This window comes from Cupressus sempervirens, chromosome 5, assembly GCF_028749045.1.
Source record: "Cupressus sempervirens isolate cs-2001-9-10 chromosome 5, ASM2874904v1, whole genome shotgun sequence".
Lineage (NCBI taxonomy): Eukaryota > Viridiplantae > Streptophyta > Pinopsida > Cupressales > Cupressaceae > Cupressus > Cupressus sempervirens.
In genome coordinates this window covers 1,021,335,832-1,021,363,523 of record NC_143122.1, presented here as the reverse complement: position 1 = coordinate 1,021,363,523, position 27,692 = coordinate 1,021,335,832, and the positions used below count along the sequence as shown (strand labels likewise).

General features: G+C 36.7%; 1 protein-coding gene across 1 annotated transcript; it reads right to left on the bottom strand.

The window, feature by feature from the left end:
* Positions 1–957: 957 nt before the first annotated feature.
* LOC149559412 (uncharacterized) lies at positions 958–2,847 on the bottom strand. The gene has a single exon (XM_089833313.1). The coding sequence runs from the start codon at positions 2,723–2,725 to the stop codon at positions 1,376–1,378; it is 1,350 nt and encodes a 449-aa protein (XP_089689439.1). The 5' UTR covers positions 2,726–2,847; the 3' UTR covers positions 958–1,375.
* Positions 2,848–27,692: the final 24,845 nt, after the last annotated feature.

The following is a 27,692-nucleotide window of genomic DNA, read 5'->3' as shown; positions in this document are numbered from 1 at the left end:
ATCTACCTACTCTTCTTCTTGCCCTATTTCACATTTTCACTTTTACTAGTATATTATTTATAATATAATAAAATATTTTAGAATGTGTAATAATGATAAATATAAGATTTCTTAAATAAAAAGTACAATTTCAAAATTTTATTTTCATATAATCATAATCTAAAATTTTGATTACAAAAAGTTAAATATAAAAAATAGGATAAGTATTATGGTTTTATGAGAATTTAAAAAAATAAATTAAAAATCACAATTTGTTTTTCATTTTTCAGACATATATTTCATATTTCACACCCATTGGACCAAAATCAAGTCATTCATTCACTATAGGGAATTGAAAATATAATTTCATTATATATTCAATCCCGAGCCTCAAAAAAAATTGAAGACATACAGTGCTTGTAAAAATGTGTATAAGATTTCAAATTTTTAGTCAATTGTAAATCAATTATTTAATTTATAAATGGAAGAAATGTGTATGTATAATTGTATGATAAAATTTTAAAAATAATTAATTTTGATTGGTAGAACTGGAAATTTTTAATTACTACTAAAAAAATCATTGCAATAATAAGACAAGTACTAAAAACAACAAGATTTAATGCTGCCATTGAAAAAAAACATATGCAGATTTAATATTTACATAACAAACAAACACTACTCCATTATAAGTCAAATTAAATAAAAATCGACATTCACATTTTGTAATATTATGTACACATAACTTTCTAACTCACTCATAATATGAAAGCTGTAAGACTTCCACAATACATTAGACTTGCAATAAATTTTTTAGATATAATTGTATAAAGATATTTCTATCAACACTTCAAATCACTCTTTTTTTTCATAAAATGACTGCATGTTTCAATTGAAAAAGTCCCATCTCAATTGTAACGACCGCACCCACATGGTACAACTATTAATCAACCATTTGACATGGACTTAATCCACCTGCCGTACTTGCAATTTTACATTTTATTAATGCAAATTGGGCATGTAGTAATGTGACAAATACGCTCGTATTTACATTCCACACCTGAAGGATATCCACATGCAGATATTATTGTGCTAAGTGTTATAGCTGCATTTCTGCATCCAACTATTCACTATATTCAAAATTTAACCTCTGCACACCAGTAACAAAACTACAGAGAACTCCAAAGACAATTGGAGATGCATCAAATAATTGATTGTCTTCACATTTCAGCTCATAATCAATCTCCAACACAGAACAACTCTAAAAGCCCATAAAAATCTTTCACACGTCTTGAGAAATTAAGATCTTTTTCCCTGAGACGGCTCAGATGTCAAAATGAAAAGACACATCAGCTGTGAAAGCAATCCATCCATGACAGCACTCTTCCAAAATCCACCATCAATCTCTTCTTTTCTTAGAATTATCAGTTTTCAGATTAGGAAGCACATACCACCAGGCAGAAGTGAAGAAGATTGCAGAGATCCTGCCATAGGCAATCAGAAAGAAGAGAATGACAATCATCACAGAGGCACCAATGGTGGCATCAATAACTTTCCTTCCTCCCTTCCTCTTCCTCACAAAACTCTCGGCCTTCTCTAACCTTGTGGGATTCATCAGCTGACTATCCAAGGACAAAATCCTCCCAAACTTGTTACTCTTCTTCTCATCACTACCCATCTTACCCTTGTTCTTCTCAATTCCCATCTTACTCTCCAATTGGGCATTGGTTTCATGGCTCTTCCTAGCCACTGAGATCCTTTTCTCCAATTGGGCATTGATTTCCTGACTCTTAGTGACCTTATTCTCCAATTGGGTATTGATTTCATGGCTCTTCCTATTTAGAGAGACCTTACTCTCCAATTGAGTGCTGATCTCCAAACCCTTAAGGGGTGCAGAGAAGGGAGTATTAGCCTGCCCTCTCTGCCTAGGGCTGCAGGGTGCACTCAGGCAAAGCAGAGGTCCACCTCTTGGAACCCGCTTATTGATCTTCATCTTGTGCTCTGGAGATGCCAGTGGTTGCTGTGTTTCTAGTCCAGGCAAACCCAAGGGCACACCGCTTTCAACACTAGGGTTTCTGACTTCCACTGCAGGCAAACCCCTTTCCACATCAGGGGTTTTGTTCCAGTGGTGAAAAAGCTGAGAGAAATAGGAGATGCCAGAGCTTATGAATCTCTTCATGCACATGACACCACCAAGCCACCTCCTCTGAAGTGATCCCACCACCATAACCACAGCCATGGCTGCTGCAGGCACTGCTGTCTTCCTCACCATGATTGCACTCACACTCAGAACCCCTAAAGCAGTTGTTCTCACATACCATGGCAGCACCTGCATGCTCACTACTCCACTCTCTTGGCTGATTTCACCACCACTCCCCTGCCCTTCACCATGATCACCCTTGTTCTTCACAGCATCATCATCATGATCCTTCTCCTCCTTCCTCTCCATCTTGTGATCTGGTATGGCACCTGGCCTCTGGTTCTGCCTGACAATAACAGGAACCCAACCATGCCTTCTGTAAACGAATCTCACCAAGGATTCAGGGGTGCCTGTCTTCTTGGCAACATGCTCTCTTTTGGCAGAGAGCTCAGCATTCAAAGTGGCAAACTTATCAAGGCCAACACCAGAATAGGGATTAGAAGAAGATGATTTTTTCCTCCCATGAGATTTCGTCCTCGGCCTCTGCCTGGGCTTTGAAGAAATTACATCTTCTGCTTCCCCATCCACTAGAATTCTTCCACACCGCATTAATAACTCTCATTAATTCACACAAAATCTCTCTACCTCTTCTCTTCCCTGTTCCGGAGCCCCCCTCTATATATCATCTCCTAAAAGTCGTCTCTGTCTGCTTCTCGGACCCATTTGAAACTATCAAATAGAGCGGCTATGTGACACCTCAGCGGGATGAAGATTGGTTCATAACTTGGCTGTTTGCGTGGGGATCGGACCGCAGATAATTCCCAAGTTTTATTTTCTAGGGCTTCTAGAAGTACGGGACTTCGGTACAATAACTAGTCTAATTTATTGGGAAGAAGAGATGTACAGAAGCTTCTATTGGGCTGGGCCTTAACCTCACATTCTTAACTAATATTGACTTTTGCAGCTGTTCCTGCAGTTAGCCTTGGGTTCGGTTGCTTTCAAAGCTAACTTGGAGGAAAAACAAAATCCTCTACAATTTTGCTGTTTCCAAATTTAAATGTGATAGAATTCATGAATTTGTCAAATGCGTGCCCAACAAGCATATCTCCTAAGATTAAAATATTATATTGTGGAAAGGAAATAAATTGTTTTTTTATAAAGTTGTTTTTCCTAATCTGATAACATGGATGGATAGGTTAAGTATAAATTAGTTAGGATGAATATAACGTATTGAATTTTCTCAACTCAAAGACAGTAATATATTAGAAATGCGTGTTTAGTCAAATAAATAAATAAATTCAGGTAGCAAGAGAGATGGGGAAGTTAGTATGTTGAGTGAGTTCATGAATGTGAAAATAATCTTGTGGGGTGAAAATGGTCAAGTTATCAAGGGTAGTCCGTACATAGGAATACAAAAGAGTGTGCAATATTAAATCTGTACTTGCCGTTAGAATGTATTGTAATAGAAATAGTCATTAAATATAATATAGGAATTAAAGCTAAAAAGATAGATATTTAATACAATTGTTACATTTTAATTATGTACTATATAATACTTTAGTAATATAATATGTATTATAAAATAATACAATAGCAATTGACTTTATATGTTGAACACTTTTTTTACCATGCACTATGTATAGTAAAATATTAAAGAAAATGTAATATATAACTTGCTAATTATTATTTTTCATCAACAATTAATAAAAAATAAAATTTTAATGGTAATGTTTTAAATTTTATCTACAAAAAGAGGGGTAAAAATTTATTAAGACAGAAAGGAATACAACAAGGAGAGCTCAACAAGGAGCTCGATCCTGAGCAACAAGATCATCAAATTCTTGCACCATCTCAAAGGACAGTTGCCTCATATCCCTAATATTCCAACCCGGATCATGACTAGAAGCCCATTTGGCTAAACAATCAGCAGTTCTATTCCATTCACGAGGAATATACATGAACCTAATGAATTGAAAAGAGGAAGAGAAGAAAAGAATCTGCTTAACAACAGTGGCCAGCTGCCAACTAACATCCTCAAGCTCTTGTGAAGAAAGCATGTTCACCACCCCTTGGGAATCAGACTCACAAATAATCTTACTCCATCCCTGCAAGCAACACTGTTCCACAGCATATAAAATAGCCTGAGCTTCCATGAGATTGTTAGTATAATCACCCTTATGAACTGAGAAGAAAAATTTAACATCCCCAGAACTACAACGAGCCACTCCGCCAATACCAGCCGGACCAGGATTCCCACGGGAAGAACCATCAGTGTTAATTTTCAGAACTCCACAGGGAGGAGGAGTCCAGTGCCCATCCCGGTTAACCCGACCCTTCCTCTGATGGTGAAGCTGCCTGGACATAGAAGGAAACCTATGAGCTGCAACCCCATCCTGCAGATGAAAATTGAGGCGATTATAGATAGCAAGATCAACCGGATCCATACCCCCATCAAGCTCACACTTCACAAGAATAGTTTCCTAAAGAGAATGTGATATTTTCCACCAAAGATGCAAAACACCAAGCCGAACATCTTGGAATATGTGACGATTCCTCTCCAACTAGATATGCCAAAGCATGAAAGATGGGCCAGCAATCCAAGCAGCATGGAGAGAAGAAGACTTGGAGGGAGCACTACCCAAGCGGGCCCAGAACTCAGGCAAAGAGGAAGCATGCCGACAAGAGCAACCCCAAGTGCTCCACCAAAGGTGCCATATCTGAGTAGATTAGGAGCAATGGAAGAACAGATGGGAGATAGACTCGTCGCCATTACCACACAAAACACAATAAGAGGGGCCCTGAAATCCACGTTTACAAAGATTATCCCAGGTAAGACAATGGTTGTGAGCCACTAGCCACATGAAAAAATTGCACTTGGACCAAGAAATTTTATTCCAAACTTGCTTCCACCAAGGGACCTCAGCATCCCCAAATAATTGTCTAGTTATCTCCTGATACCCAGCAGAGACATGATATTTACCAGACAAGGTACTGCCCCAAGCCAAAACATCTGGACCAAGCAAAGAAGAACACTCTCTAGAGCCCAGAATTTGAGAAAGCTCCTGACGATCCATGTCTGTACCTCCAGGAGGCCAATCAGAGGAATGCTTCCATCTGTAACCAACAACATGTCCCAATTGATAAGGAGTCTTGTAATGAGCCACTTTATCCCATCCAGCGGAAAGAAAAGAGTCACAAAGAGGCTGAAGATGAGGGTATATGGATAAAATGGAAGGGAATCCATCCCAAGCATCAGACCAAAACAAAGCCTGAGAACCTCCTTTACATATCTAGAACAGACCCCTCTTCACCAACATCGCACCTGTCTTCAAAGTATGCCAAACCATTGAGCCACGACCTTCAAGAGGAAGTGCAAAAACAGAGCAAGGATCAGCACCATGAAAATATTTATGAGTGATAATACGAGCCCAAAGTTGATGTTGTGCAGAGCACCATCGCCAATAAAGTTTAGCAGCCAAAGCTTGACTACTCAATAGAGCAGATCGAAGAGCAAGACCACCCTCCTTTTTAGGCCTACAAATAGTTGCCCAATTAACCAAGCTCCATTTAGTACTACGCAAATTACCACTCCAAAGGAATTGTCGAGAAAGAGCATCAAACTCTTTGAGAAAGTAAATAGGTGCAGCATGAACCATGCTTCTATAAGTAGGAAGAGCTTGGATAACAGCTTGAAGAAGAGTAACCCAGGCAGCAGTAGAAAGCCATCTATGAGTCCAATGATTTACCTTATCCTGAAGCTTGGTAATCAAATTTTGCCAGAAGAGACGTGGCTGCCTGGAAACAGCAATAGGAATGCCAAGATAAGTCAAAGGAAGTGAACCTATCTGAAACCGTAGGATACCAACAATCTTGTGCTAAATAGAATCAGGAGTGTTAAAAAAGTAAATGAAAGATTTGTGCTCATTAACTTTCTAGCCTGAAGTTGCCAAATAAACGTCCAAAGCATGTCGAAAGGCTTCAACTTCCTTGATCCTAGCAAGACCGGCAAGAGCAGAATCATCAACAAATTGAAGATGGGAAAGAGAAGGTAAGCCATTACCCCATCGCCAGCCTTGAATAGAATTCTGGGACACCTGATGCTTAATGAATCTGCCCAAGCCTTCAGCCATGATGATGAATAGATATAGGGAGAGAGGGTCACCCTGGCGGAGGCCTCTAGAAGCACCAAATAGTTGTGAAGGTTGACCATTAATAAGAACAGAAAAAGAGGCAGAAGTAACACAACTCATAATCCAACTCACCCAGTCAGAGCTAAATCCAAAAGAAAGAAGAATACTCCTTAGGAAGCTCCATTTAACTCTATCGTAGGCCTTAGCCATATCCAGCTTAACAAACATGGCTCTCTCCCTTGAAGTAGCCATAGAGTGAATAGCCTCAGTAGCAATAACCACCCCATCCAAAATTTGTCTGCCAGCAACAAAACCACCTTGTTCTTCTGAGATAATAATCGGAAGCCACCTTTTCAGTCTCTCAGCAATCAGCTTAGTAATAACTTTGTAAACCACACTACATAGGGCAATTGGTCTAAAAAACTCCAATTGATTAGCACCCTCTCTCTTAGGAATAAGAGTCAAGAATGTAGAGTTCAAAGCTCGAAGCATCTGCTTGCTAGCATAGGATTCTTTAACCACCTCCAACAAATCATGATTAATGATGTCCCAAAATTCCTGAAAGAATTCAATTGGAAAGCCATCAGGACCAGGAGCCTTCTCCTTAGGCATGCCAAAGACCACCTCCTCCAGCTCTTCCAAAGAGATAGGACGCATGAGATAATCATTCATTTCCTGAGTGATAAGGGAAGGAATATAGGACAAAATAATATTTTCTTTATTATCAGCAAGAGGAGAGTCCTCAGAGAAGAGGGTAGAGAAGTACGAAATAGCCTCCTGGAACAAAGCTGGCAAGGAATTCAGTTGGATACCTTGAGAATTAACCAAAGAAGAGATAGTGCTCTGATTCCAGCGAGATTGCACTGTTTTATGGAAAAAGGCAGTGTTTCAATCACCTTCCTGGAGCTAATCAACTCAAGCCTTTTGCTTCCAAAAAATTTCCTCCCGAAGTTCCCATTCTTCTAGAGCTCTAGAAGCAAGGGATTCAGCCTGGCCAAGATCCTCTGAGAAACCTCGATCTCTAATCTCCCTTGTGATGACATCAAGATTTTCTTGAGCAAGCCTCTTCATAAAGTGAAGGTTCCCAAAGCATTCCCTATTCCATATCTTGAGCTGCCTTTTAACATATTGAAGCCTTTTAGAAAATGAGAACATTGCAGTACCATATGCAGGAGCACCATCTTTCCACCAACAAAAAACAAAATCATGAAGAGAGGAGTCATGAAGCCACATCAACTGGAACTTAAAAGGAGGATGCTTCAGAACATAAGCCCCTATAGCGGAAAATTTGATTGGCCAATGATATGAACCCCTCCAATCAAGGATTTATGAAGAGATAGTAAGGGTGCCACTAAGCCAGAAGCAAGAAACAAGAAATCTATCCAGACGTTCTGAGATAGCAGCAACACCAGTCTTGCGATTATTCCAGGTATAGAGGCCATTAGAAGGCTTAACATCAGAGAGATGCAAAAGAGATATGTGTTGCCGAAGAAGAGCAAAAGAAGGCCCCAATCTAGCCAAACCACCATGCTTCTCTTCCAGACTTAAAACTGAATTGAAGTCCCCTGCTAACACCCAAGGATGATAAGGATGACAATTTCTAACATATTGAATATGTTCCCAAAGTTCCTCCTTTCCCACAAGATCAACAGGTGCATACACATTAGTAACCATGATTACCTCTCTTGAGTCTAGAGCAGAAGCTACCATAGAGAGAGCTGAGTGAGAAGACATCCAGCCAAGAGGAGAAATTTTTTGAGGATCCCAAAATATAGCTAAACCACCAGCACTGCCTGTTGCCCCAACACACTGGCATTGGCCACGAGACCAAATACTAGAGGCATGTTGGACCATAGACTCCACAAAGAGCTTAGTCTCTTGGATACAAAAAACATCAGGACTATGATCAACCACCAAGTTATGAATAGCCTTTTGTCTAGGGATGCTATTCAACCCCCTTACATTCCATGAGAGAATAATCATCATTGGGTAGAATTGGGAAAATGAGAATCCAAAGGTTTCACTGAACTAGACTCAATCAATATATCTCCTGTGAGTTTAATCTTCTCTTGGTCTGTTTTGTGCCCACTCCTTAGAGGGGGAGTAGAAGAAGCCCGCTTAAAGGGTCGAGGTAGCAACCCCAAGGGGAGAGGAGATCCCTTGCCCTTACCTGATGGTAGCACATCCTTAACCAAGTCAGCCAAAACAACATCATTATCTTCCAACACTGCAGGAGTCACCAGAGCCTCTGTCACAGGATCTATAGGAACCTCACAGTTCTGATATACTACAACTTGAGATGCCCCACAAGCATCATTAGGAACAGATCTCTCATCTGGGAAAATTGGATCAGAAGAGATAGGAGGAGGAATACCCTCCTCTAGAACCATACTATCTAGCACCTCAAAGCGGTTAAAACCTGAATCAGATAATCTTTCTTTCAAAGGCCTCTTTTGACCACGTCCCTTAGCTCGAGGGCGAACAGGGGTAAATCCATCCTTATCCTGCATTTGAGCCTTACCCTTACCTGTAGCATCTTGTGGATTCATCCCCTTGGTAGTATTAACCATTTGAGATTGTCCTTTCCCTGTAGTATCTGCCAAACCACCAGCATTGCCAGCTATAGAATGATCCACTCCTTTGAAACTTGAGTTACGGGGGCACTACCGCAGTAAATGACCATACTCATGACAAATCCGTCAACGCAAAGGGAGGGATTCATAATCTAATTGCTGCACCCAAGAAGAATCCCCCAGACAAATTTCCAAAGAATCTGGTAATGGGTTATTCAAATTAATTTCAACACAAATTCTAGCATAAGAAATAACCTTTTTATCGAGGGATTGATGTGCGATTGTAGCCGGCTTCCCCAAAAAAGCAGCGATTTTTCGAAGGATGTCTTCACGCCAAAATTCCAAGGGAAGACGAGGCAAGCGAACCCAAACTGGCACTGTTGAAGGGAGATCCTCAGCAGAATTAAAACATGAATGCCAAGGTTTGACAAATAACCCCACATGGTTGTAGAAGTAAGGGCCTCCTTCAAAAACACGATCACAATCAGACATGCAAGAGAATACAACAAAAAAATAACTATTCCCTACCAGCATAATCTCCATATCGCCTTCCACCTGCCAAGAGCGACAGATCCATGACTCAAGAGCGGATAGGGAAATTCAAATTCCAAGAAATTTGCATATCAAAGCATGCTTGGTCCAATAATCAATGTCCTCCATTACAGCCGTTGGAGGAATAACCAGAACAGGGCGATCATGGCTACGCGGAAAACAACCATTAACTTTTTTCAGCTTGGAGCTCTCCCTTGAATAAAATGATTTAGATCACATTGCATGCATAGTTGGAGAAGAACCATCTGTTCTCACCAACGGAGAAGAAATCCCAGGCCCTGCCATGCAAACAATAAAACCCCAATCCAAAATTGACTGCAGAAGATCTCCAAAAACACTGACGCAAATTATGTCCAGTAGCTAGCAATCCAAACAGAACAGAAAAATAGTAAAGATCAAACACCAAGAACAAGCTAGGGGAAAAACCCTAGCCTAGCCAGCAGCTAATGCTTCTCCACATCCTCCAGCCAACACTCATTCAAACTAAAATTTTTACACCAAAAGGGTTTGTGTTAACCTAGTGTGACTCGAACCGGAGTTGATGCGTAGCACCGGGATCATTAGCCTAACACTACGCCTCACGACTTGCCTTCACACCAACTCAGCTATTCAATTTTAAATGATGATATTAAATATTAAATTAAGGGTTCTTGTATTTCGATTCTACTATTATGATTTTTTAAATATTAATATAAAATATAAAAATTCAAAAAGAGACTATGAAATATACATTTAAAAAATATTTATGTTGTGTTTTTAAGAAGAAATATTAACATTAAAACAATAAATTACTTTAGGATTTTGATGTTTATAGGAAAAATAATATAAGATGTATTCTTCATGTATTAGTTTATTAATAGTAGTTTGTGAATGTAATAATTGTGTATATATCTATATTTATGAATACATTGTGAAAATCTCGTCGATGCAATATGGTAGGAGCTCCGTGGTTCTATAAGACCAAATGAATTCAACCAATTATAATGGACATCAATATTTTTTAATAATATATTACATTGATAAAAAAATGAAAACTTTAGAAAAATTAAAACGAGGTAAAAATACTTGCATATAATTGGTTGATATGTTCAAAACTGATTCACTAATTAGACATAGTGAATGCAATAGTACATTGCCTGCGACAAGGCAAGTACAATAAATAAGGGGAGTGGGCAAATGTATTAGGGTGTGAATGAATGAAAAAGAGTGGGAAGTTTGAGAAGTTGATATCAAAAAAGAGGACTGACAAAGAAAAAAAGAATAAGAGTGGTAAGATTTAGCAAAAGAGTGGCTTGTCATTTCTAATATTACTGATTTTTTTGCTAGTAACAATCAATAGTTTATTTTCTATGGTGGTACAATAAACAATGTGTGGACCATAGTGAATTAGAGTTGAACTATAATTCTAATAAAATTTGAAGCAAACCTTCAATAATGTAGCATCCAATTATTAATGTTATGGTCCATCTTTGTAGTGTGTGAATAAGAGCAAATGAAAATGTGTGAATACTAAATAAGAGGAGTAGGCAAATGTATAAGGGCATGATTACATTGAAAACAAGAATAAGTGGTAGGTGTATATAAAAATGTGTAGTGGAATTTGTGAAAAATATATAGCAAAAGATTTTACAAAACATTGAGCTATTTATCAGTATGACTAACAAAGAAATCTTCTTTAGTTCAGTTGTTCGACATTTTGTCAAACAGTTTACAAGCAAGTTTTGATACCAATGTAATATCCTCTTACAAGGAACTAATATGCAAGTGCAATTCTTTTGGTATTTTCAATGCAAGTACATGGAAACTAGATATGAAATGTAAAATAATTGGTATACGATAATGACTACAATAATACCAAAATTTGATTCTAAATTATCACAAAAAAATCATATGCTTATGAAGTACAATGATAACTACTAATATTTACAAGAGGAACCTAATAATAGTGATGCCCAAGAATGGAAATGAATCAAACATAGATGCTACAATGTGGCATCATGCATGCATACTGTAGCAGCCAAAATCTATTCTCCAATTTAAGCACAAATAAAACTCCTAAATTGAAGCTCTCTTGAATACCAAATTCAATGGATATTTCACCACGTTAAATGGTTGCAACACTAAAGAGTTGACTTTCTCCAATAGCTAACTGAAATCGAAAACCTTAGTTTCTTCTCCCAACTTAATATCAAATTCAGTTCACAATAATCAGATATAATAATCAGATGATAAACAATGAATCTCTCACCTCTATTTATACTTTTCCTTCACCCTTCTAAAAGGAAATAAAATATTTAATAATTGCATTCTTTAAAAGTTTCTCCCTTTCCAATAATTAATGTGCTTTTAGGAAATTAAATTACTAGATGTTTCCCCCTTCCAATAATTAATGCACTCTTAATTAATTAAATTAATTAAATATAAAGTCACCTTTTTATTTTAATTTATTTAATGACTTTATAAGAAATTAATTTAATCAATTTCTCCTTATTTCTCCACTTAGCCTTTGGAGAATGTCAAGGCTAAGAACTCCACTAAGATGCTAAAAAGATGGGGACATTATAGTCCGCCCTCCTTGAAATTTCTTGTCCTCAAGGAACTTCAAGTCTAGATGTTGCAAAATCTCCTCATTCTCCCATGTCGCATCCTCTACTAGCAGGCCCTTCCATTTCACCAAATACTCCCTTATAGTGCACCGCCTCAAGTTCCTTTCCCTGAAATCAATGATAGCCTCTAGCACCAATATCAATTTTCCCTCATCATCCAAGGGTGGGAGCACTATAGAAGGAACAATATGTTGTCCCAGTGCCTTCTTGAGGTGTAACACATGAAAAATGTTGTGCACCTTGCTCTCTACTAGAAAATCTAACTCATAAGCCACCTCTCCCACTTTCCTAATAATCTTGAATGGACCATAGTATCATGGCTTAAGTTTCTCGACACCACTCTTCTTGAGAGTGGATTGACAGTAAGGCTGCAACATAAGATACACCATATCTCCAACCTCAAAAATCTGCTTTGTCCTCTTGTGGTCTGCATACTAGTTCTACTGATTTTATGCCTTGGTTATATTATCCTTGAGAATCTTAACAACATTTGTCTTGACTCTCCTATAAAAAATCACCTGCACTAGGTACTCTACTGTCACTCAAAAATAGATCCATAAAATTGGGTGCCTCATACCCATACAGGGCCATAAAGGGTGACATCTAAATAGACATGTGATAAGTGATATTGTAGCAATACTCGCAAAGATAAATCCACTTTACCCATGCCTTTTACTACCTTGCTATATAATTTTTGAGATATCCCTCCACCCATTTATTCACTATCTCTGTCTGACCATCTATCTAAGTGTGGTAGCTAGTACTCGGAGTGAGCTTTATTGCACACAACCTGAATAGCTCCTACCAAAAATGACTCATAAACTTGTCATATCTATCACTCACAATGCTCTGAGGTAAGCCATGTAGTCTAAATATCTCATTGAAGAACAACTTTTCCACCTATGTAGCAGTGTATGTAGTAGTGATCATAAAGAAGTGTGCAAACTTCATAAGGTGATCCACAACCGCATACATGCAATCCCTGCCTTGGGCTCTAGGCAATCATGTGATGAAGTCCATAGATAAACACTCCCACTTCCTATCAAGAATTGGAAGTGGTTGAAGTAAACCACCTAGATAGGAGTGTTCCTGCTTATTCTGCTGGCAGGTGGGATACTCCCTAATATACTGTAGTACTTCTACTTTGAGCCCTTTCCTTGTGAAGTGCTCTGTAATCTATCAGTATGTCTTATAGAAACCAAGATGTCTTGCCATAGGTGATTCATGAAAAAATTTCAGAACCATCCTCCTCACTATTGAGCCTAGAACCAAAAATACTCGCCCTTTGTAAATGATGAGCTCATTCACAAGGGTGTATCTATTGTTATGAATAGTTCCATCTATGAATCCAACAGTCCAGTCATTCTTTGCATATTCTGTAAGGATCAAGTGTCTCTAATCCTCTTATATATCTGTCAATAAGCTTAAATGGGTCCTACGTGATAAAGCATCAACAACTACATTTTGTGTCCCCTTAAAATATGTAATATCAAAGTCATAGGACTATAACTTGCTCACCCACTTTTGCTACCTATCATTGAGATCTCACTACCCAAAAAAGTATTTTAGGCTATTATGGTCAGTGTTGATACAAATTTGCTACCTACTAAATATTGCCTAAATCTAGCCAAAGCATGCATAATGGTTAACATCTCCTTATCGTATATGTTAAAGCTCTGCTCTGGCCCTCTTAATTTCCTACTCTCATAAGCAATAGTATGCTTCTCCTGCATACACACCACTCCAATGCCCTCTCTGGAAGCATCATAGTGTAGCTCAAATGGTTTGCTGAAATTTGGTAACACTAACACTAGACTAGAAGTCATCAACTCCTTAAATTTCTCAAAAGACTCCTGTGCCTCAAGAGTCCACAAGAAAGCTCCCTTTCTCATCAAATCTATCAAGGGTGTTGTATGCCTAGAATATCCATCCACAAACCTCCTATAGAAACCACATTATCCAAGAAAGACCCTTAACTATGTAAGGTTCATCGATGAAAGCCACTCCACAATGGCATGAATCTTTTTAGGATCCATGTGTATGCCTTCTACACTGATGATGTGACCCAAATACAACAACTCTCTCATACCCAAATCACATTTCAACTCTAGGACTCTTTGCCCAATATATCCAACACCGTGTCAAGGTGAACCAATTGCTCCTCCCAAGATCTAATGTACACCAATATATCATCGAAGAAGACAAGTATAAATTTCCTCAACTAAGGATGGAAGATCCTATTAATTGTTGCCTGAAAAGTAGCAGGTGCATTAGTTAGCCCAAATGGCATAACTACAAGCTCAAAATGGCCACAATGACATCTAAAGGTTGTCTTCTCGATGTCTTGCTCTCTAACTTTGATCTGGTGATAACCTGATTTGAAATCTATTTTTGAGAAGAAGCAAGCTCCATGAAGCTCATCTATCAACTCATCGATCCTGGGAATGGGGTACCTATTTTTAATTGTCTTCCTATTAAGCACCCTATAATTAATGCATATCCTTAATGTCCCATCCTTCTTCTTTAGCAACAACACTGAAGAAGCAAAAGGAGACTTACTAGGTCCAATGTGGCCCATAACAAGTAACACCTTTATGGTTTTTTCAATTTCATCCTTCAACCTCTTCAAATGCCAGTAAGGTGTAATCATGATCGGCTTAGCCACCTTCTCTAACTCAATGATGTGCTCAATACCCATATCTAGTGGTCTACCTAGTGGAATGTCACTGAACACCTTAAAGTGTTTAACTCTAAGCTTTTGAATATTAGGAGGCTATTCAGTCTTTTTCTGCCCCTCCTGTGATGGCATTAACATGCACTCTACTCCCCACTCTACCTAATCATGTCGAATCAATCTAGCCATCCTCTAGAAAGAGACCATTCTAAAATCACTGTTCCTGATTTCCTTAAGAATCTATGTCTTCCCATTTACTCTAAACCTCATCTCCATCTCCTTGAGATTAAGAGTGAACTCACCAATATCATGCAACCAACTCATTCCAAGGACTATATATGTATCTCCCATAGACACAACATAGAAATTTTCCTTAAAGGCATAATTATTAACTTCCAATGGGAGTCCAGTGATATTACAATCACAATTAAGGACATAGCCATCAACTACCCTCACTCTAATTCCCCTAAACTCCTCTATTTGTATGCCATGCCTTTCCACCAACCTAGCATCAATGAAATTATGAGTAGCACCTGTATCAACCAAAGTTATAACTCATTGTCTAGAAAGTACTCCTCTCATTTGAAATGATCCTTCTTTGTTAATACTAGTGAGACGAGATTCCCTAAGTTGCTCATCTCCTTCCCCATCCTTGAACTCCATTTTAGACAAGTTTTCAGCCTTGTCTTTCTTTTTTTTTACCATCTATTTCCTCTATATCAGATTGCTTGTCTAAATTATCTAATTCCGATTCCTCATAGTATGCCCACATAACTCTGTTAGCTTTGCCCTATGGTCTAAGAGGATAGTCATGGTTTGCATCATAGGGTCCCTTATAGTAGAAACATAATTTTTTCTTTCTCAAATCATTTAATGTTTCCCTATCAAAAAGTTCTGGAGTTTTATCTTTAGAATCATTTTTTAAAATTAGTCCTCTTTGGTTTTTTATAAAATGGTTTGTTATCCTTACTAGAAGATGCTCCTTTGGACTAAAATTTTCTTGTTGGGACTGCATGTTCCATACTTCTTTCCTTTTTCATAGCTTCCTTTAAAGAAATGGGATCAAATGCTTTTATCCAACCTCTTAGTGGTTTGGATAGGCCTTTAATGAAAAGAACTATCAAACTACACTCTTAAATGTTTGGCATCATGATTGCCAACTAGTGAAATTCACCAATGAAATACTCCAAGTTGCCTATTTGTTTCAGCTGTGCTAATTCTTAGAAGTAAACCTCTGGATCTTTCTTATCAAATCTTTCAACCAACCTATTCTCAAAGTCTTGGTACTCTATCACCTGATTATGCTGAAGTGTTACCATACCACGGTACCACCAATCATGTGCTACTCCCTCCAAATGCAAAGTGGCATATTTGATAGCTTCAATCTCTGTCATTGGCCTTAGTGCAAAAAATGTGTCAAGCTTATGAATCCAAGCTTGAGCTATCATCTTTCCACTCCCATCAAATGTAGACATAGTAAGCTTCTATTTTAGCTCACTATTTTGACCCCCTAGGCCTCCTATCATATCTGAGTAACCTACAATGTTCTCTTCTCTGATTTACAAATCGTTCAAAGGTCACCCTCTCCTGAATCTATAGTGTTAATAATTCCCATTCATCATTTGCAGCCATAAGGATATCTACAAATGTTTCATCCTCAACTTCCTTCGTTGGTTCATGTACTGGTTCTTCTTTAACAAAGGTAGGATGTGTGGGCCTACCTACCATTTTGGAAAGAGTTCTATGAGATCTAAGTGATCCCACTGCACTCCTATTATTCTCTTGTTATTGATTCTATCTATCCTATGGACTCATGTGCTTAACCATGGTGGTGAGTGTCTACAACTCACCATTCTCTCTTGTTCTATCCCATTCTCTCTTGTTCTATAACTATTTCTCTATAAAATTTCCTTATTTCTTGATCTTCATTCCTATTGTTTCTTGGTGGGCTACGCTCTTGCCTGTCACCCATGGTGTTTGGCTACCTATAAAAACCTTGTTCCCTATCAAATAAAGCTTGCCTGCAAGTGAAAAATCTGTGAGAGCTAACCCCAGGTAGCTACATGTGATTGCTAAACTCTCAGGATGGCAGGATTTAGCTCTGATACCAATGTAATAACCCCAATAGGTTATAACTTATTCAAACACCAAAATCTTCTCTTGTTCAATTGTTCACCATTTTTTCAAAAACTTTGCAAGCAAGTTCTGATACCAATGTAGTATTCTCTTCCAAGGAACTAATATGCAAGTGCAATTCTTTTGGCATTTCCAATGCAAATACATGAAAACTAGATATGAAATGCAAAACAATTGACATACAATAATGACTATAGTAATGCCAAAATTTGATTCTGAATTATCACAGCAAAATCATATGCTTATGAAGTACAATGATAAATACTAATAGTTACAAGAGGAACCTAATAATAGTGATGCCCAAGAATGGAAATGAATCTAACATAGATACTGCAGTGCGACATCATGCATGCATATTGTAGTAGCCAAAATCTATTCTACAATTTAAGCACAAACAGAACTCCTAAATTGAATCTCTCTTGAATACCAAATTCAATGGATATTTCACCACCTCAAATGGTTGCAACATTGAAGAGTTGAAATTTTCCAATGGCTAACTGAAATTAGAAACCTTTGTTTCTTCTCCCAATTTAATATCAAATACAATTGACAATAATCATATGATAAACAATGAAGCTCTCAACTCTATTTATACTTTTCCTTCACCCTTCTAGAAGGAAATAAAATATTTAATAATTGTAGTCTCTAGAAGTTTCTCCCTTTCCAATAATTAATGTGCTTTAGGAAATTAAACTATTAGAAGTTTCCCCCTTCCAATAATTAATGCACCCACTCTAAGCTTCTCACTTGCAATACAATAATTAATAAAATATTTAATAATTGTAATTACTAGAAGTTTCCCCCTTCCACTACTTAATGCACTCTCAATTAATTAAATTAATTAAATATAAAGTCACCTTTTTATTTTAATTTATTTAATGACTTTATAAGAAATTAATTTAATCAATTTCTCCTTATTTCTCCACTTAGCCTTCAGAGAATGTCAAGGCTAAGAACTCCACTGAGATGCTAAAAAGATGGGAACATTACATAGAATGAATGTTAGTTATGACCAAGCATTAGAACATTCAGATGTCAAGCAAACCAATTTTGTCATATGAGTTTGTAATTGCACAAACACCTATGTAAATCATTTTTGAGCTTACTTTTATACAACATTTAATGATTGTAGAAACAATTAAGATGGAGTTTACACATCTTTTTAGAAGGTATTGATTTCAAGGAAAGAATATCAACCAATTAGAAAATTAGAAAGGAAAAAAATGGATGAATTGTGAACCGTTCATTATGATCTAGAACTTTCAAAGATTATCTATTTAAGGAGGGCTCTAACACTAGGATCATGTGTGTGTGAAGGAATAATGAAAGAGTCATTAGTAATGAATGAGTGAATGCGTAAGTGAAGAAGCAAACAAGGATAGAATATAGAAAGGAAGATTGAGTGATGCAGGAGCATCCAGTGGTGTAAGGGCAATCCTGTATCACCCAAAAATATGCTTAGTGTTAGTTTGTGTTTAATGTGTTTTCATTTATAGATACCCATTTAGGTCAAATAAGAATTCCAATTCTCATGGTTCCACTATTATTTTTTTGGATTAGAGTTTTGAGAACCTTGGGATACGTGCTAATGTAGAAAATAGGTTATTTTGTAATTGAGCCATAATTATGTTGAGTTAGAGGGTTTAAGTTGGATGGATGATTATAATTGTAATTTAAAGGACTCTAGATAAAGAATCAGGTCAAAAGGCTTTGCGGTTTGAAAGTTATTGCAGTTTTAAGTTTCTTGGAGACCCCCTAAGAGTACTTCAAAGTCAAATTTGAGGCACTAAACAGCCTCATATAGGCTTGAAAAATGGGGGAAAAGAAAAGCTTGTCCATGGGGCCATAGAGCACTTGGAGAGCTTTTTGGAAATGCAAACAGTTCGTCAATCGGAGTCCTTGATCAAAAGTTATGCCTCCTATAAGTTGGACTACCATTTTTGGATTCTAATTTTACATCAACTTCTGATGTGTTTTCTAGAACCTTATGTTTTGGTGGTGGATGCCAAATGGAATATTCTAAAATTTATTTCTAACCCTAAACCTAATTTGGATTACTTAAGGACATTTCTGGCATTGTAAATGCAATTTTTTGGAGTTCGAGAGAAGGTACTGGAGGAGGGCAACATTGTAAGCCCATAGGGCATGTCTTTCATCTATTTTCATTGTAATGAATGTAATCACTTCTGATAATAATATTTCTCTTTTACCATTATGTTCATTTTGTCTTGGGTTGTATCCTCATCAAGTGGTATTAGAGCTATTTTTTCTGAGTGTGTAGATAGAATGTTGATTGTGAGGCAGGTTGCACTAGGACTATGTGGTTGTGGGTTCTGATTCAAGAAGATGCTTCCATGAAGAGAGCATGGTGGAAGGGCCAAAGTTGTTACTCCTGAGGTTAGAGCCTTCTAGAGACAAGTCCAGGAATTGCAAGAGGAGATCTGCAGAGGGATGAATGTTGTCATAGTCGACGAAAGTGAGGAAGAAAATGAAGAAGGAAATATTGGGTAGGAAGGGGAAGGAGATGAAGTCCTAAACCAGATGGAGGAGAAGCTTTTTAGGGCCATTTCCAAGCTTGGAAAAAAACCTAAAATTAATGTGGGCATGTTTTTGGGAAATCTAAACCTGGATGAGTCTATCGACTAGATCAATGAGCTAGAGGAATATTTTGAGTATGAGGATATCAGGGACCCTAATAGGGTTAATTTTGTGAAGGCCAAAATGAAGACCATGCCAAAATTTGGTGGCAAAAGATTTAGTTGGAAAGAAATAGAAGAGGAAAGGAGAAAATCACAAGATGAGATCACATGGTGGACAAACTAAAGAAGCAGTTCATTCCTATTGATTATGAGCTTGATTTGTTCAAGAAGATGCAAGGGTTAAAGTGAGCAAGAAAATATATCTAGGAATACATAGATAAATTTTATCGAGTCCTTATTAGGGCAGGGCATGCAGATGAAACAAGGAGAAGGTTGCCTATTACCCTAGTGGGTTAAGACCTAGCATTCAGGATGAGTTTTAAGTATGGTTAGAATGACTAGAATTGAAGAGGCATACTAGTTTGGCTTGTGAGTTAAGGAGAAACTAAAAAAAATGTTTGATGGAAGGAAAAGAGAATGCAATCAAGGAGGAAGGGGTAGTGGCAGGTCATTTGGAGGCCAAAATGAGAACCAAAAGAAAAATGAAGATGTGGGTACTAGTTGAAACTAGAGGAACAAGGGTTTCAACCTCTCCCATGATCAAAACTTTGGAAACTAGAGAGGAAGAGGTAGAGGACATAGACAAGATTTAGGAAGAGGAAGCTTCTATGGTATCTGTTTCATTGCAATGAAGAAGGTCATCATGCCTTCGAATGCCCTCAATGCCAAGGAAGGTAGGAGAGTTGATGGTCAAGCAAGGGTTGCTCATGTTGATGATGATGCATAGTCATCACATTTAGAGGATGCAGAAAGAGGAGAGGTTCTAGTTAATGAAACTGTCTTATTGAGTAGTGAGACTAAACCTAGACAAAGGAGGAGTTTGTTTTGTACCAGGGGCAAGTGTTAGGGTAAATATTGTGATGTGATTGTTGATGGTGGAAGCACTGACAAATTGGTGTTAGAGGAGATGGTCTAAAAGATAAAGCTCAAGAGGGAGAAACACCCCCATCCCTATCACCAAGGAAGGATGGAGAGTGGAGAATGTGTATAGACTCTCGATCTACAAATAGAATAACCATCAAGTATTAGTTTCCTTTACCAAGAATGGATGATCTTATGGATTGTTTGAGTGGAGCTCAGTACTTGACAAAGATAAATCTCAAGAGTGGCTATCACCAGATATAGATATGAGAGGGAGATGAGTAGAAGACTACATTCAAGACCAAGGAGGATCTATATGAGTGGTTAGTCATGCCCTTTGGACCGACCAATGTGCCAAGCACCTTCATGCGGCTTATGAATGAGGTACTAAATAATTTTTTGGGAAAATTTGTTATTGTCTATTTAGATGATATTTTTATTTTTAGTAAGTCTTTGGATGAACATTTATTGCACATTCATAGTGTCCTTGAAAGGTTGACGAAAGAGAAATTGTTGATTAATTTGAAGAAGTGTGGCTTTGTCAAAAGGGAGTTAGTCTATTTGGGGTTTGTTGTATTAGTTGAGGGTCTCAAAATGAACCCAGAGAAGGTGAAGGTCATCTTGGAATGACCTACTCCAATGTCTGCCATTGAAGTGACCTCATTCTATTATCTAGCTAGTTTTTACATGAAGTTCATTAGGAATTTCAGCACTATAAGTGCACCCCAAATTGAAACAATGAGGGGGGATAGATAAAAGTTCAAGTGGACTATAAGGGCTACAAGGAGTTTTGAATTGCTGAAGAAGAAGGTGATAGAGAAACCTGTGTTGGCACTTCCTAAATTTAAAAAAGTGTTCTAGGTGGATTTTGATGCTAGTGGTAGTGCTATTGGGGCTGTGTTGAGCCAAGAAGGTAAGCCTATTGCCTATTTTAGTGAAAAATTGAATGATGCATAGAAAAAGTATTATGTTTATTCTCAGAAGTTCTATGCAATAGTTCATGCCTTAAAGAAATGGAGGCATTATTTGTTGCCAAAATAATTTGTCTTGTATACTGATCACCAACCATTGAAATACTTAAATAGCAAAGGTAAATTGAATCAACGACATTTGAAATGGGTAGAGTTCATGCAAAGCTATACATTTTTATTGAAACATAGAAGTGGAAGGTCTAATAGGGTTGTAGATGCATTATGTAGGAGACAATTTTTGTTCACAATGATGTAGGTTGAAGTGGTTGGGTTTGATGAACTCAAGAATCTATACCTTGAGGATCCCAACTTTGCAGAGGCTTGGAAGGCTTGTAAAGAACATATTACTCTAGACAAGACTAGGTGGCTAGATTACTTGATTTAGGATGGTATGTTGTTCAAGAGTAGTCAATTGTGTATGCCAAGGAGTTCTATAAGGGAGAACTTGATCAAGGAGAAACACCATGGAGGGATGGTAGGACACTTTGGTTGAGATAAGACCATTTCCATTATTAGAGAACATTATTTTTGGCCTCAATTGTCATATGATGTGAAGAAGTTTGTGTAGAGCTGTCAAGTATGTCAAACAACCAAAGGATTTAGTCATAATACTGGACTCTATCAACCATTTCCTATTCCATCAAAGCCTTGGGAGGATATAAGTATGAATTTTGTTCTTAGATTTCCAAGGACACAAGGGGTAATGACTCAGTATTTATGGTGGTTGATAGGTTCTCCAAGATGGCACACTTCATTCCATGCCACAAGACTCATGATGCAATACATATTGTAGAGATTTTTTTTAGAGAGGTGGTGAAGCTACATGGTCTCCCTAAAAGTATTATTTCTAATAGAGATACTAAATTTGTGGGGTGTTTCTGGAGGACTTTATGGAAGAAGTTGAACATAGAATTGAAGTTTAGTTCTGCACATCATCCATAGACTGATGGACAAAAAAAAATAGTGAATAGGAGTCTGTGTAATTTGTTGAGGTGTTTAGTAGGAGATAAACCCAAGGGATGGGATTTAATTCTACCAAAAGAAGAATTTTCTTACAATAATTTTGTGAATAGGAGTACTAGTAGATTGCCATTCCAAATTGTTTATGGGAGTAGTCCAAGGGCTACACCAGAGCTAAGGAAGATGGAGCAAGTTGAGAGGACAAGTGCTAAGGTAGAAGACTTTGTTGAACATGTCAAGAACCTACATGAGGAGGTATGAGAACATATTAACAAGATCAACCTACAATATAAGGCTAGGGCAGATCAAAAGTGGAGACATAAGGAATTCCAAGTTGGAGATTAGGTTATGGTATATTTGAGGAAGGAATGATTTCCAGTGGGTACCTACAACAAGCTAAAGATGAAGAAATTTGGCCCCTAAAAAATTTTGAAGAAACATGATTCAGGGAAAGCATTTGAGGTGGAGTTGCCAGATGGGATTCACATTTCTCCTATTTTCAATATTGCAGACTTAACAAAATATCATGATGATGATGCATATGCGGAGTTGAAGTTGGAGCCATGTCTAATTCCTACTTTTGTAAAGGAAGAGATTGAAGAAATTCTAGATAGTCGTGTGGGCAGTACTACCAAAAATAGGCAGTATGAAGACTACTTGGTGAAGTGGAAAGGATGACTAGTAGAAGATTCAACTTAGATATTTGCAATAGAGGTTTCCAATTTGGGTTTTCCTCTACTAGATATAAAGTGATAGGGTCACTTTTCGATCTACCCTAGGTGTTTGATGCAGGAGCATCCAGTGGTGTAAGGGCAATCCAATATCACCTACAAATATGCTTATTTTTTTTTAATGTGTTTTCATTTCTAGATACCCATTTGGGTCAAATAAAGATTCCAACTCTCATTATTCCACTATTGGTTTTCTGGGTTAGAGTTTTTTAGCACCTTGGGATATGTGTCAATGTAGAAAATAGGTTATTTTGTAATTGATCCATAATTATGATGATTTAGAGGGTGTAATTTTATGGATGATTATAATTTTAATTTAAAGCACTCTAGAAAAAGAATCAGGTCAAAAGGCTTTGTAGTTTGAATGTTATTGCAGTTTTAAGTTGCTTGGAGACCCCCTAAGAGCACTTCAAAGTTAGATTTAAGGAACTAAATGACCTTGTATGGGCCCAAAAAATGGGGGACAATAAAGTTTTCCATAGGCCTATAGAGCGCTTGGAGAAATTTGTGGAAATGTAAATGATTCATTAATCAGAATCCTGGATCAAAAGTTATGCCTCTCGAAAGTTTGACTACCATTTCTAGATTCTTCTAATTTTACGCTAACTTTTGATGTGTTTTCTAGAACTTTCTAGTTGGTGGTGGATGGAAAATGGCATATTCTAAAATGTATTCCTAACCATAAACCTATTTTGGGTTACTTAAGGACATTTATGGCATTGTAAAGGCAATTTTTTAGTGGAGTTCGGGAGAAGGTACTAGAGGAGGGTTTTTCTCCAGGATTAGACAATATTGTAAGCCCATAGGGCACATCTTTGGTCTATTTTCATTGTACTAAATGTAATAGAAGATCACTTCTAATAATAATATTTCCCTTTTCCTGTTGTGTTTATTTTGTCTCGGGTTGAAAGGAGATTAGACAAAGTGATCTAAGCAATGAAGGATAGAACAAAGATATCATATTAAGAGATCAGTTTGAGACATTGAATAGAGGAGATCCAAAATTAGCTTTTAGAGAAAACCAAGGGTTAGGTACTAAATTAGTTTTAACAAATTGAGTCAGGGAAAATCTCATAATAGAGTGATCCTAACATATCTATTTAAAATATCCTCACAAAGTCCTTACTTGATTGTAAGTGTAAAATTATTTAAGAGGGTAAGATTTAAAATATCAACATTATAACCTAATAGGTTAAATTTATTGTTGTAATAGTGAAGATTTGTGAGTTTCATCTTTACACCAGTTATACCTTCACATTGAAGTGTTTCTAGGTGACCAAATCATTTGTGCTATGTGTTGAAACTTTTCATGGATGTTATGTTTTAATTTCATTTCAACATTATAGTTTTGAGGTTAGATCTAAGATATGAGATGAATTAGGTGTAAAATTAGTAATTTGTTTTTGCAAGTAAAATTTTAAGATTTTGATTCACCACCCCACCCCCTCTCAATATCTTGTTTCCCATTTAATCCTTCCAACAATTGGTATCCAAGCTAAGTTCTCTTGGAAGAAGTCTAACAACTTGAGAGGATCAGATCTTGGAGATGTAGGAATACAAGATGGGAAAAATCATAAAGAACCTAATGATTCAAATCTAGATTATAATGCAACAATATGAAGGGGCAAGAGAAGAGTTAAGAAAATCCTTGAGAAAAAGGAAGGAGATGGCAATTCAGAAAAATGACACACTATATAAGGAAATTGATATAGGAGGACTACTTGACAGTGAAAAAATTGGTGACAATGATGAATCAATAGTAGAACTACTAGAAAATAATAGTTTTCTAAGCAAAGCAGTGAAAGGAATCAAGAGAGAATAGGAAACCCAATCAATAAGACTATGTGAAGTGACAGAGAAAAAGAAGAAAGTAGAAGAAGATAAAATCATGGTTGAAGAAGATAAAAGATAGATGATAACAAAACTTGAAGAAATATCATTTGAAGTATAGAAGCTCACAAACAATTAGTTGGATATTATGAATTAGTCGATAATTGCAACTTAGGAAGTAAACAAGAAGGACATGGAGATCACAAGTTTAAGTTCACAAAATGAGCAATTAAGAAATGAGTTGAGGACTGAAAAGGAACTCCTAGAAAGAATGAATAAACCAAGCAAAGTTGTCAAATACTTTGAAGAATTGATTAGATCACCAAGATCAACAAGAGATATTTTTGGACTAGGATACAAAAAACACATTTCATCTACTAAAGAAGGAGAATCATCAAAGAGTGGAGAACAAAGAAATGAAAAATGCAAAGGCAAGCCTACATGTCATCATTATGGTAAACTTGGACACACAACCAACATTTATAGAAGCAAGAATGGTATGCAAACTTCTAAACCTAAGTCTATTAGTAATTGCTTTAATTGCAAGAATATAGGACACCAAGCAAATGAATACATACCAAAGAAAATTGATTCACCCACTACATCTAGATTTGAAGGACATTGCTATAATTGTCATTAATATGGACATAGAGCTCATGAGTGCAGATCCAAGACAAAATCTTATTGGATATCTGAAAAACAAGCACATGTGCCAAGAAAATGTAACTCTCACAATTGGGACTACAATACATGGTATAATTGTCATTATTGTAGAGAATATGGGAAAATTCCAAATAATTGCATTATGATATTTATTTTAGAGGAAATTACAAGAAATTATTGAATGGAGAACTAGTTTGTTTTAGTTGTCTCAAAGTTGGACATGGTAGTAGAAACTACAAAACTAGAGTACCAACACCAAACAATGGAAATGACAAAAGTAAAGAGAAGGTTGAAGTAGAGAGAACATGGAAAGAGATAGTGGAAGCTAAAAGCAATGGAGTAAGTGAAGTTGAGATCACCCAATCCAATGGATCAAGTGATCACATCACAACTAATTAAATAAAGAAGGTGTGTAGGAACAATATATTTAATGGTATATCTTACATCATCTCCTGACATAAAAAGTGCTAAAAGTTCATATCTGCATAAGAAAAGATGAATCAAGAATAGATAATAGAGAGAAAAGTGAAAGAGAATTAGTTAAACATGAAGTACTGAGCATTAATAATACAATTTGTATTGATCAATCATTGCAGTATCAACCAAGAGTATATGTTGACTGAGGCAATATGTTGATTGAATGAATTGGTATTGGTCAAGTAAGGTGATGATAACTGAGTGTTTGTAGGTAAGCATGGAGACTGGGACATACATCTACCAAGTATGAACACATTCATTATAGACCTAAATGGAACATTGAAGGTATTTATCAAATTTGAGCATTCATTTGTACTTCGCCAAGATAATTTAGAGTATAGAGGTGATTTAAGGGAAATCAAGGAAAACTTTAGCAACAAAGAAAGTGAATCATAGTGTAGCATTAACAATCTAATAAAATTTAGTAAGTAGATCTTTCAGTTCCTTGTTAATTGTTTTCTAAGGTTATAATAAAAAACATTTAAAAAAAAAAACCATAGTTTGAAATGGAAACTGTAAGAGAAATGTTGAAAGAGAGACATGCACAAAGCTTGAGGAACAAATAGTGTCTCCCACCCAATTTTAGGGATCATGTAAACATTGAAGTAACTAAAGATGAAATTGGTGCTCTATCGTCAATTCCACCAAGGGTTTTGGTAATTTAGGATGCAAGATGTTGTTACATATAGAAAATTAGGGAAATTGGAGATTTTGATTTAAGAGTGGCTTATGAGAAGCTGTGTAATAATGGAGTACTAAGGGATGAATACAAGATCATTGCTAAGGAAGGGCTTACCCATGCCCCAAGTTTTCCAAAAGTTTTCAAAATAGAGTGGATAAAGATTATCCTAAGCCATGTTCATGAAATGAAGGTATGGTTAGAAGGAGGACCAATCAAAATTAACAAGGCCATAATACACCAAGTTACTTGATACCCTACATTGGATAGACCGAAGATCATAAGGTATGAAGCATGAAATGAAATTGAAAAATCAACTAGAGCCAAGTGGAATGGTCAAGGGATGCCAATTGATAGAATTGATGATCCTATGATTGAATTTGTAGTACAACTGATAGCACACAAATTTTTAAAGTCTAGTAGATTGAGCATTGTGCCATGCATTTAGTAGATCTAGGCTAAAAAATTGTCAAAAAGAATCATACTTATGATACTGCTTAGCTACAATTTTCATAATTGACAAAGAATCTTGGAGAAATAAGAAAAGCAAAGAACACATCATGTAAGTTTGGATCTCTATTAGTTTGTATATTTTTATATGTACATAAATCTTTTGCTACAATTGGCATAGTAGCATGCGATAGAAACCAACTAGCTATGGAATAGATAAATGACTTGATAAGTCAATTGGGAAAAAATGTTGATGCAATTATGGATAACTATTTTGAGGAATTTAAAAATAAAATGAGAAATCAAATGATGATTCCCAAATCTATTGTAGATAAATATTTTGATGAGATATGTTTCATGGTAGACACAAATTTTATTTATGCACATGAAGTACTACCTAGAATTGTATGGTTAAGGCTAATGCCTTATGAGGTTAATGTTGATGAAGTCACACCAACATTGACTACACTATTTGTTAGAAGATGTTGATGCAAACGCCAAGCCATTCAACACATATGACACTATAAAGGATCAAATGAATGAAGAGACAAGTGAGTCCACAAAAAATAAGAAAAGGAAGAAGG

What these genes read in the sequence shown, in the direction of transcription:
- LOC149559412 (XM_089833313.1), bottom strand. Translation starts at nt 2,725, where the DNA reads ATGCGGTGTGGAAGAATTCTAGTGGATGGGGAAGCAGAAGATGTAATT.